The sequence below is a fragment of the Dasypus novemcinctus genome, chromosome X, assembly GCF_030445035.2.
Source record: "Dasypus novemcinctus isolate mDasNov1 chromosome X, mDasNov1.1.hap2, whole genome shotgun sequence".
Classification (NCBI taxonomy): Eukaryota; Metazoa; Chordata; class Mammalia; order Cingulata; family Dasypodidae; genus Dasypus; species Dasypus novemcinctus.
This window is the reverse complement of record NC_080704.1, coordinates 121,140,749-121,153,690: the sequence shown is the minus strand read 5'-3', so window position 1 is coordinate 121,153,690 and position 12,942 is coordinate 121,140,749. Positions and strand designations below refer to the sequence as shown.

At 37.7% G+C, this 12,942-nt stretch overlaps 1 protein-coding gene across 2 annotated transcripts in view; it reads left to right on the top strand.

Moving 5' to 3' along the window:
* TRPC5 (transient receptor potential cation channel subfamily C member 5) overlaps positions 1–12,942 on the top strand; it is a 425,684-nt gene that overhangs the window by 246,262 nt on the left and 166,480 nt on the right. Inside the window, exon 4 of one of the 2 annotated variants that reach the window (XM_058291576.1) lies at positions 2,281–2,802. The exons of the other annotated variant lie outside the window; for it this stretch is intronic. Within the exon in view, the coding sequence (XP_058147559.1) occupies positions 2,281–2,802 (522 nt within the window). The remainder of the gene's footprint in view (positions 1–2,280; positions 2,803–12,942) is intronic. 2 annotated transcript variants of the gene reach the window in all.

The following is a 12,942-nucleotide window of genomic DNA, read 5'->3' as shown; positions in this document are numbered from 1 at the left end:
TAAAATTTAAAAAAGAAGCTTTGCAGGGCCCAGTGCTCTGCCAGGGAACATCTGTCATGGCAGGACTGTGATTTAAGCCACTGCCCTATGACCCAGCTGACCTGGCTAGGGTCAGATCTCATAAGTGTGGGTGTGCAGCACAAATGGAGAGAATTCCCAAACACTGGCCCTTCCCTCCCAGGATTACCACCTTTGGGGGCTCATAGGCAAACCCATTTAAAACAGAGAACGAAAGGAAGGCATTAAACAAACTGTAGGCCATAGTTACACTCACCATTAAATTCCTGGACTGGCTTGCCAAATATGTTACTGGATTTTATTTAGGATATTGTCTATGCTGCAGAAATGAATTTCAAGAGCATGCTAGGTGAGTTAGGCCAGTAATTTATTCAGGCAGGGAGGGACAAGAAATGAGAGAAAATAAAAGATCAGGGTTCTCAGGGAGAGAGGAAGGGGGTGAAAAGGGATAAAGAGGGCTAATTTACAGGCTACAATTCCCCATTATGGATGATAAATGCCCAGGTTTACCTGCATGGCCACATGGCAGAGGAAAATTGGCAAGAGCAGTGTGAAGAGGGCATGAACAGGTCCAGAGACGACAGAGCAGGAGCCAGGGCACGTGTTCAGGCCTCGGTTTTTGAACTATTAATTATTCCACTCCTTTGCTAACGGCAGGGGAGGAATTTCAGCAGTTTGCTGTCTTGATTGATTACCCCACCCATCCATTCCTTATGAGGGCCCAATGATAAAGTTCCTGGGGAATATCCAGGGCTTCTCCTGGCTTCCAGAGAAAGTCTTTGTTCTGGATGGCAGGATCTTGGGGATGGGGATCTTTTAGCAGCTGTCTTGGGGATTATTGATGTCCACATGGACTTTTTGCCAGGTTTCAGATCCATCTGTTGCTTCCCTATCGTACTAGCCTGCTTCAATATGGTTACTTATTAATTATACATATATATATATATATATATATTAGAGAAGTAAGTTTAAAAATAAAGTAAGTTTAAAAATAAAAATAAAGAGAAAGAAACTGTTGATTAAACCAGGATATGTCTATTCTGAGAGAAACTCCATTATCCACATTATGTTCTCCCAAATTAAAATGAGTGTTTGGAATAGCATTTTTTCCTTAAGTGTATTAAGACCAATATTTCACAATCTTATGGAATTTTCTCCATGCTTGAATACTCAGCTTCACCCCTCCACGAAGCCTCCTTTGATTATTCCATTCCACCCCAATCTCTAGATTTGGGTCCTAATGCACGAAGATGCTTCTGTGGGTCTAAAGAGCTGCCTCAGTTTCCCTATTAAGCCTGTGAACAGACTGGGTCACAAAAGACACAGATGAATGTCCAAGGTTTTTTATTAATTGATTTTATTCTCCACACTCACCCAGAAATGCTCCTGAATACCCAGAGAACCCCATGCCTTTTGCCAGTTAACTTCTCTTTACACCAAGCATTAATTACATCATGATTATATAAGTTTTCTCAAATGTCCCTTTCCTATAATAACCATATCCCCTCTTCATTTATGGAGTACTTCTTCCTGACAGTAACAAATTCTCTCTACCTTGCTAGGATCTACAGGAAGTTGGACAAGCCCTGTTTGGCCTTGCTCTTTGGTCCTCTGAAGTTCCACACACAAAGTCAATGTAACCATTTGAGGGAATCTTCTTTTCAGCCACTAGGGCTTGATTTAGTGGCATAGTCTTTAAGATTATTGGTTGGCTTTAGCCTTTCAAACAGATATTCCTGCAGTCTCTACTGTTTCTTTGGAACTGAACACATTCTACTATGTACTATTGTTTACCAATTTTATGTAAATCTGATCTACCCAACCAAGCTCCAGAAAAGGAAAATTCCTTACTTCTCTGTATCCCCCACTCAGGCAGAATTGGGCTTCTTGTAATTGCATAATTTAAAAGCCAAGCTCTAGAGTTAGTCTGCCTATGTTTGAATCTTGACTCTGCCCCTAAAAGCTGTGTAACCTTAGATATGTTCTTTAATTTCTCTATGCCTCCATTCATTCATGTGAGATGAATATTTACATCATAGGGTTGTTGTGGAGATTAAATTAGTAAATACATCTAAAGTACTTAGAACAGTGCCTGGCATACAGTGAGCACTCCACAAATGTTACCTATTATGGTAAAGAGGAGGCTTGACAAGAGAATGGTGACTCTAATTCTGGAGTTATCAACATTTGATGGGCCCTATGAACCTTCTCTCTCCAAGCCTTAATCCCACCCTTTTATGCTTCTCACTTTCTTATACCTAGGTCCCCACTCTGATGATGGACACCCAGTTCTCAGAGTTCACACCGGACATCACTCCAATCATGTTGGCGGCCCACACCAACAACTATGAAATCATCAAATTGCTTGTCCAAAAACGAGTCACTATCCCACGGCCTCACCAGATCCGCTGCAACTGCGTGGAGTGTGTGTCCAGTTCAGAGGTAGATAGCCTACGCCACTCTCGCTCCCGGCTGAACATCTATAAGGCTCTGGCAAGCCCCTCACTCATTGCCTTATCAAGTGAGGACCCCATCCTAACTGCCTTCCGCCTTGGCTGGGAGCTCAAGGAGCTCAGCAAGGTGGAGAATGAATTCAAGGCAGAGTATGAGGAGCTCTCCCAGCAGTGCAAGCTCTTTGCTAAAGACCTGCTAGACCAAGCTCGGAGCTCCCGGGAATTGGAGATCATCCTCAACCATCGAGGTGATCATAGTGAAGAGTTAGACCCTCAAAAGTACCATGACCTGGCAAAGCTGAAGGTGGCAATCAAATACCACCAGAAGGAGGTAAGCTGATCTCTTCTCTGCTTTCAAGGAAGCTTATACTTGCCAGAGTCCAGAGCAACAGAGCAAAAGTTAGCATTTTTCTAATGCTTAGACCCCTAATAATTAAATGGTTAGGCAGACCTCTAGAATAGGTAAGTCTATTCATCCAAGTCACAAGAAGCCTCTGCATTTTTTATGGCTAGGTAAGTGGTGGAAAATACTGATATTCTTATTCTTTGATAGGAAAGCATTCAATCCTTCATTCAACAAATGTATATTGAGTACTATGCTAGATGCTTGGGATATAGCAAGCACAAGCACTGACCCTGCCTTCCTGGAACTTACTAGCTAGTGGTAGACATTATGTAAATGATCACTTAAATGATTATGCAATTACAAACTAAGATAAGTACTCTGAAGGAACAGTGTTCTATGAGGATACATTAAAAAGGATCCTACCCTGTGTACTAGGACCATGAAGGACAATGATCAGAATTCTCATTGTTGGAGTAATGATAATTGCTGACACAACTGAGTCCCTGGCAACCCCTCAGCAAGAAGGCTGAGCACAATACTCAGCATACAGCAGGAACTCAATAAATATCAGCTGCTGTTATTATTCATTTTCATTGTTATACACAGGGGGCCCAACGTATATGGTCTCATTCTGTGTATTAAAATCTCAGGTCTTTTTAGATTATGAATTGCTTCCATGAGACAAAATAGTTAATGTAAAGAGAAGTGCTAAAAAAAATAGGTATTACAGAATAAGACCAAAGTTTCTATTCCTTATCTCACTGGACAGGGTATGAATTTCATAATTTTAGATCCCCAACGCCATGGAAATTAACCAAACTTTTATTTTCAAGTTATTTCACTGCAGTAATTCATCAGTTTTGTATTGATAGATCATCTGCCAGCTACTTTATCACTTGACCCCTTCTGCTCACATAATCTTCATTTGCCAGTTCAAGTTATTGCTTCATTTGCAAACCATTTTGCGACTGCTTCATTCTCAGGGAATCTGCTTGGCATATGACCATGGAATCACCTTTGGGTTCTATGTTAATTTCCCTTCAATCCTCATTAAACTTATTATATTTTTCTTCCACTTTTGGTCCTTTGGCTTTCCTGAAACTTTGTTTTATTTGTCCCTTATTTGCTACTATAAGCTCATGTAACATATTTTTCAGCTATCATTATATCAACCTAAATTTGCCAAGCAGTTATATTTCCTTTGGGTCTCAAATCAAGCACTGTTTCCAGTGTCTATTTACATTAAAAAGGAAGGAATCTTATTTTTAAATATACAAGTTTTAGGGGGATCCACTTTTCTCTCAATAGTGAGTCCATATAAACAGCGTTTCATATTTTTCAGGACATTATTTTTAATCCCTAAAACTGGCAAAGTAGCACTTTTTAACTATTCAAAATTAAGAATATTCAGCAGTAATACAAAAGCGATACAAAAAGCACTGTATTTATGCAAAGATCAATGATTCTAGGCCTGTTGCTATGCACTGATCATTGTAAATCAAATCAGTGAGAGTCCTGGTATTTAAGGCTAAACAGTTTTAGTTAGAGCACCTCAAAACCCCAAATCCAGATTTGTATCATATATAGTGAGTGACTCTCAACTCAATGTCAATAATATCAGAAAGGTATTATATTTGCATTGAGCCACATATACTGAAATATGCCCCAAAGTTTAGTCACACAGCCAGAAATCTCAGAATTAGTTTTGGTTGTACATATTTTGCTCCAAATTTTCCAAGACAAATTATCTTAGCAATGGCCATAGATCAATTTTAGTTTAATTAATTTTTCTTCTAACTAAGCCGCACTGAGTAGGAGCACAGGCTTGATGATTCAGACATATTCTAAGGTTTGCACTATAAAGACATTGCCTCAGATATTTAAAACATGATTTATATTCATCAAAGTCTATAATTCTCTTCAGAATTGTGACTTCCTTTGCATTAAAAACTGTAATCTTTCCTAATCTGTGAATTACACTTTTTTAAAAGCATCTGTGGTTCCACTGAGTCTCAAATGATAGTCTAAATGTTCTTTATTCAATCCATGTGTCTAGTTTAAGACTGCATACTCTTATCTTCTGAACAAATCAGCAATGTCCTTGTTTGGGAGCAGTTTTGTTGTTGTTATTTGAAGTTTAGTGTGTTTGGAGAGTTCAGACATCAGTAAGAAACAATCTTGTGAGCTATGGAGTTTTAAACAATTTAGATGTCTATAAGGATTTACTTCTCAAAGTGTTGGGGAATTAGACTAAATGTGTTCAGTAAATCTCCATAATCCAGTCATTAAATACGTGAAACACACACATTGCTTAAGGCCCAAAAATAAGGTTACAGTCTTATTCATTTATGTTATTATTCAATACACTTGATCATCAATTTTCATAGAACAAGTTCTCCTTGTGTAGGATGGCATGAAACTGGGCAAACCGACCTTTTCTATGGACAGAAATCCATGAATGGAACTTAACTTTACCCTGCCATTATATCTACAGCATGTGATCTTAGCTTTTCTGTGTTAGATAAAATTCCTCAAATTCCTTGGTGGCATATAGTTTGTGTGTGCTAACTTATCAAAAACAAAATATACTAATGTCTCATGTAGGTCACATTCCAGGATCTGGTGGGACCCATTCAGTCTGAAGTTTGCATGTTGGGAGATCCTAAACAAATGGGAGACATTTTTCAAAATGCCAGTTTTTCCAGATGACCTTCAGGCTCTGAAAAAGGTTGGTAGGAGAATGGACAAGAATTATCTCCAAGGACCAGTATTATTCAAAAGGAAACAACCTCTAGATGGAAATGGGACAACTGAACTCAAAGAGAAAAAAAAATTGTCTTCTCTTCCCACTTGATTCCATGTTTGATTCCAGTTAGACCATAAAGTTCTAGCCTCAAAATTCATAAACACCCACTCATTACCAACAAGCAGTAATCCATGCCTGGAACTTGAGTTCTCTGATTAGAACAGATATTGGGAAGGGGTATAAAGGTGAGATATGGAGAGCACATGGCATCTTGGAAGACAAGTATCAGATTAACTATAGCTCCAAATGAGCATGCATGTAGAGGAATAGTGTAAGTTGAGGCTGAAAAGGTAAGTTCAGATTTTAGAGGCCCTCAAATGCTTAAAAAAGAACTTTAGATAGGGTGACTAATTCATCCCAGTTTGTCCAAGACTTTCCTGGTTTTAAAACTAAAAGTCCTGTGTTCCAGGAACCTTCTTAGTCCCAGGAAAACCAGGGCAGTTGATGACTCAAACTTTAGACTTTATCCAGCTGGCCAAAGGGAAGCTACTGAAGAAAACTGATGTGCTTTAAACAGTTAAAAAGATTCATTTAATGGCTATAGGTAAGATGCTCTAGAAGAAAGGAAAAAAGCATAAGATAAGGATAATAGGTGTATAGCTCCTTAGCTAATTTAACAACCTAACAAACTCTTCCACCATAAGGCATCAGTGGCCAATAGTGATTTGATGTCACTATTATTATTCACTTTACAGTAAATTTGCATTTTAATAGATGCCAGAAAATTAAATGGTAGGAACTTCACAGATTAAAACAGTCTGGAAGAGATTTGTGGCTGGTAATTTTGGCTCTCCATCACTCAAAATCCACCATGCCCCTTAGATAAACATCTAGGCTTTCCAGGATTACCAGTGTCTTGATCAAGGGGACCAGTGCAGCCACCTGCATCAACCAACTCTGGAAGCCTCACTTACCATCCCAGGAAGACAGACTGGCTTCTTTTCTGAAATACAGAAGTCAGTGTTCCCCTAAGTGAAGTACTGGCACTCCTTTCTTCCCAGGGATTAAACCTGAATCTCTGGACTGTCCATGTGACAGTCAGGCCCTGAGCCTCAGCAGACTTGCAACTTCTACCCTCTGGTTTATTGGACTTACCCCAGCCAGCTAACAGGGAGGTGAAGAAGATCAACCACCACACCAGGGACCCAAGAGTGCTTACAACTGCAAACAGGAGAAATGCATCCATCATCCATGTGGAATCTAAGCCCCCTCTCGATATAGAGGTGGAGTGGACATAACCATCCCAGGGTCCATGGGATGAAGGATTGGAGTATGGATTAAAGCGGATTTACTGATATTCTACTATGGAACTGTTGTGCTTAGTAATGGAAGAAATTGTAGCATTGATGTGGAGAAAGTGGCCATGGTAGCTGCTGAGGGTAAGAGAGGGAAGAAGAGATATGATGGGGGGGGGGGGGGCGGGAGGAGGCATTTGTAGGACTTGGAGTTGTCCTAGGTGGTACTGCAGGGACAGATGCTGGACATTGTATGTTCTGCCATGTCCCACTGGGTGGACTGGGGGAGAGTGTAAACTACTATCCATGTGGTGCAGCAGTGCTCCAAAATGTATTCACCAAAGGTAATGAATATCCCACGATGACGAAAGAGGTTGTTGATGTAGGAAGAGTGGGGTAAGGGGGGTGGGGGGTATATGGGGACCTCATATTTTTTAATGTAACAATCTTTTAAAAATAGAGAAAAAAATTTTTAATTAAAAAAAAAAAAGAAAGCAGCCTGACTTTAGGGGTTTCTAAATACTTAATGTGCTATTAAACACTAATTGTTGAAAAGGGATTCTCTATCACCAGACCATTTAAAACTCTTAATTGTTTCCAATTAAAATGTTGCGAATCAAGCCTAACATCCAAATGTAGAACCTGAGAAAATTTGACCAGCAAGACTAATAAGAGCCCTCTCAGGGATCAAGAGGTAAGACGCTCAGGAACAAAAAATGGCTGATGTGTTCATTCACTTCTCCACTCTCTAGTGCAATCCCTGCCGAAACTCAGTTCAATCTTCTTTTAAAATTTGAACTGGGCAGAAATGAAGAAATGCACAGGTAAATTGAAACTTTCTCAACTGGCAGATGTATTGTGGAGGAAGAGCATCCGAGACTCCTGCACCAAAGAAAAATACCCAAAGATAAACCCTTTCACACCTAAAGTTACAAAAAGACAACTTATCTCTTTAACCTTTAGCTAAAGAGCTATATTCTACAAAAAGCAGAACATATTTTTATCAATAAATTGAACTTCAACACAGCTGATTTGCCAAAGTGTGAACTTAAGGGAGAGACCAACATTAAATTTAGAAGATAGATGGTTTCAAGAAAGAACAATGTTTCCCCAAGTTTAAGAATAAAGCTATTAGAATTGATCAATACTGCCAGAATTTGTTATAGTTTTGAGGCACGTATATTTACAAGTTTTTAATTACAGATTTCATAAATGACATCTTTGGTTAAAGGAGTCTGAAACACTTAAGTTGTGTTTCATAACTTTGGATTCCTAGCCCAATTTCCATGAATACTTGCGTTAAATTTTTTTTAATGCCTCTTGAGATACTTTGAGCATTTTTCTAGTGTCTTCAAGATGAAATCGTGACAAGGGATAAGGAGCTCAGTGGCTTTCTTTATCTTGCTAAAATGCAGTTCCATTCTCCAGAAATATAATGGTGATTACCTTCAAGGATTTTTTCTCACTCTGAAAAGAGGTGGCATTCAAGTTAAATGGACAGGTGTATCTGTCAATACAAATAAATCTCAACTTCAGGAACTCGGGATTATTGTTTTCTAAGGGTTAGTTGGTTTTTTATTAGTTTGTGAGCTTTCTCAGGGTTGTAAAGGTGGAAGAAAAAATTTTAAATGTGGCCTGGACGGAGGCCTTGCAAAAACAAGTGCACCCAAAACAAATTGCTAAATACCTGGAATCTGTTAGGATAAGGTTATCAGTATGAAAATACAATAGTCAGTCTTGATGTAAAAAATAATTGTAAACATCTAGTTGGATCATAGTGGGTTAATAATTTTGAGAGTTACATAAGCACTTCAGGAACAAAATCTTAGATTTAAACGGAATATGATTCATTATTTCAATATTACCTAAAGGCTTTTTCGTTGTTTGTTTTTTTCCTCATTATTATTCCTACTACAACCCAACTAGACCTTCCAAAATAATTTATTTTGCTGAAAAAAATAAGCTCAGAAGAATGAAACTAAAGCAGTTTCCAAACTATAATTTTAACATATAGTAGAATAAAGAAGGCCTAATTTATTATAGAACAGGTATAAAACTATTAGATAATCTTTACATGTCAAGTAGACTTTCAGGTATTCAAATACTCCTAAAATTCCTACTTCAATATTTTCTGTCCCATTGTCACATATATCAAACCAAATGAAAACCGTATTATTTCATTTGTTCCTTGTTACCATTGTAGGTGAAAATATAATTCACATTTTACAAATGAGGAAAGATTATGACAGAGATTTGTTCAGGATTATATGAAAAAGTCAGGAGTAGAACTTTAGACCCCTAATACAATATTCTGAGTATACTATGCTACCTTCCATTAAGTGGAGTTCTTTTATGCCAGTTTGGTAACCTCTAAATTCACCACCAGGCAATTTAAGATGACCACGAGTTATCTGATTTGTGAATGAAAGTTTATTAGTTAAAATCTCTTAAAACACACAACAGTAAAATGGTTTCGCTAATAAGTAGCTAATAAGGACTGTAAGGAATTATGATTTAATAGCCAGTAGTAATCATCACACATAAGGAAGCAAGTATGTAGTCCCTATAACTGCCAACACACACTTTAGTCAAAGCACACTGGGATGAACACATGGGCTATCTCATCTGCCATCCACCAGTCTATCTCACTTGGCTTTCACATCTTTGAACATGTTTCAAAATGGTAAGCCTGTCTCCCTTTCTACAACTCCATGCCATTACAAGAATAGGTGTTGGTATTGGTCTCAAGAAGATCCAGAAAGGGGCTATTTTGGTTAGAGGACCAGCCACTCTCTCCATTCTCCTGGAGGAGGGATGCAGGATTCTAATCAGAAGTTATCTGATCAGTGGATTGCCAAGTTAATTAATACATTTGACTCTAATCAGGATTTGGGGTACATGACTTATATCAATTGCCAACCAGCTATTTCTGTCAATATGGACATCTTCCAGATAGTTGGATGAATGAATACATAGATAGACAGATAGATAGAATGATATATCAAGTGTGGCAAAATGTTAAAATTTGTTGATCTGTGTATCTGGGTTGGGGATATGTGTAGTGCTCTGTATGCATTTTCTATTATTTTTGCAACTATTCTATAAGTTTGAAATTATTTCACAATAAAGTGTAAGAAAATAATATCAACATCTTAGAGTTGACTAATTTGCATATGACAATAGCAGGGCTTGATTCACAAACCTTAGGAACTAACTCCATGCATGGCTTTTCATCATAAATAACTGCATAATTGTTGGCAACTTATAACATTTTCTCTCCTGAAAATCCCTCCCCTATTACCTCTTGCTCCTAAGTATTTTATTTCCTAAACTTATTTCTTATCTTAAACTTATTAACTTTATTTCTAAATCTGTTCCATATATCAAACATTTAATACAAAAATCCACGCCTTGGAGTTGGGTTACATCTTAGCAACTTTTAAACACAATCAAAGTAAACAGTGCAATATAGCATATCTAGTCATTAGGTGCCTTCACAATCCAGTCTTTTCAGGTAACCCAGCTAAACAAGAGGCAGGCCAGTTCCACATATTATGAGGTTGTAGCATCTTCCAGCTTTGACACCTAAGGACCATGTTGAATATTAGTTGATTTACAGTCTTGTTCAAGTCGTTATCTTATTTGATGTTCCAGAGTAGTCTCACACATTTCTCTTGATGTTTTCTGATGATCTGACTGAGTTAGTATGGTTGTTCTGTTCCCTCATTAATCCTTAGGGGTTTAACAAACGCACACTAATCTGTTATAGAACTGTTATAAAATCTGTATATCCAGAGTTCTAGTTGAAGGAACAGCTACCCTCCATTATTTAACGTGTTTGAGGGGCACCAGTTCATGAACTAGAATTTGAAGTATCTAGAATCTCCCATATTAGGAATGTAAGGTTCCATTTACTGCAGCAGTGAAGTCCCTCAGTCTGCTATCTGATATGGCTTGAAATCATGCACAGCAGTGGCTCCAAAATATAATTTTTATTTCTATCACTTGTGTCTTTGTTTGTCCCTCTAAGTCCCTTAGAGCTGCATCTACTCTATCAATCTTTCCTTGTAGCAGTATTTTATGGAACATTTTCATATTAATATCTTTGAGTGGCTCTATAAGTTCCTTTAATTTTAATAAAGATCTGCAGTATCTTTTCTTGATACAGCAATCTCTTTACACAAATTTGTTAGATCAACTTATCCTGGAATTGAGTGGCCAAACTGATTTATATTTCTCCTGCTATTGCTCATCCAAATAAGATTAAGTTATATTGTCTAAATTTGCCCTTATTTTTCTTTAAAGGTAGCTAATTATTGTGAATGCAGACCTCACTTGTTATTAGAGCAGCATTTGCTGTGTTGGTCAACTCTGAAGTTGTCTGTATTAAATGTCATCGTAATCCTTTTGACTATAAAATACTTTAAGGTCTAGTCTGGTTACCACCAATGTGGATTGCCTTCTATATGTAATTTCTTCACAATTTGCATATAATGCATTGGTCAATGGTACACTTTTATGACTTTACCTTGTTGTTGCCTGTCTCAGGAGATGCAATAGCAATTCTCCAGGAGAGACATAGTGTTCATGGGCTGGTCTGATAGGTAGCTATTCTTCCAAATGGAAGTGAGGGTACTATATGGCATGAAATTAGTATGATCAGTGAACTTTCCACACAATTATGCAGTTCATTTCTGTTTCGATGTGGGAGTCCTTTATTTCATTTTCCTTGTCTGTCACCATTAGAATTATTGTGGCTAAATAGTCGTCCACATTTTTGTTTAAATTCATTATTGCTCCTATCTCTCAATAGTAAAGATTTCCAAGACAAGGTTGTACCAGGTCCACTGTAATAAGTCTATCAGCTATTCTTATTAAATTCAGGTATACACAAGTTATACTTTATCCACTTCTACTCATGGATTGTCATCTCTAGGCTTGTACCATAAGTGCCTTTCCATTGGTGAATAGCCCTTGGAGGATTTTGTCTAGCCCTTCTAATACTGCTAATTCTCTACTGTTGTTATTTGTATACTTCTCCATTTCCATTTGTAGAACAGTATTGCAGAGAAGATGTGATATGAGATTCTTCACTGGAACCTCTTGTCCAAGTTTTTTCAATGCTTTCTTTTTACCAAGTGTTATCTGAGAAGCTTTCTCCAGTTTCATTACCTGATAAATGTTGCTCTTACAGAATTATTTCCTTTAATCTGCTATAGCATCTTACGTTTAGCACATTTTCTCGTAAGGGCCCAGTAAAGAGTTATATCTTTTCAGGTGAAAGTGCCCCAATAGTGTCCTGTTAACATGAACATAGTCACTGCAATACCATCCTGGGGGATATATTCCTCTTTTAATTTCCATTCATTGTAGGGCAGTGAAATTAGGTTCCAAGATCTGATAGAGTTATCAATGCATCACTCCATTGTTAGGTTAGGATTTTCTTTTCCTCACTATCGTTTGCTCCTGTCAATCAGTAATCCAAGTAGGAGAACAAATACAGGTAAAAGAAGAACTATATTGCTAACGTCAGAGCTTTTTGAATAAACATAAAGTAGAAAAGGGGCTAGTTTCTGCCAGAAGCAAATCAAATCTTACTTGTTCTACAAGGTATTGATAATGAAAAGTGTAGAACTAGAAGAAAACTCATACTGCTATATCCAGAAAAATCAGAATACATTTGAAACAGAGAAATAATCAGTTCTCACATGCTGCTGGGGGGAAATTGGTCTTATTCACTTCTTAAGTCATCATTTATACCAGAAAGAACATCTTCATATAAGTCATCTATGTCTAGCATAGCTTGATCTATATCAAGGATTAAGTCTTCATCTTCTCTTGGTGTCAGTACTGAATCTAAGTCTGAGAGTTCAGCAAGTTCAGGTAGTGCAGTTTCGTTGGGGGGAGATGCATCTGTTTCTATCTGTTCATCTCTATCATTCTGTTCTACATAAGGAACTTGTTGTTCTTGGGAAAGCAGCTGTAAAAGCTCTTCGGCTATTCTTATTAACTGGGCTACACAATCAACAAGCCCACCAATTAGTACAGGGATCGACACAGACTCCATGCCTCAATGTTCTTCTC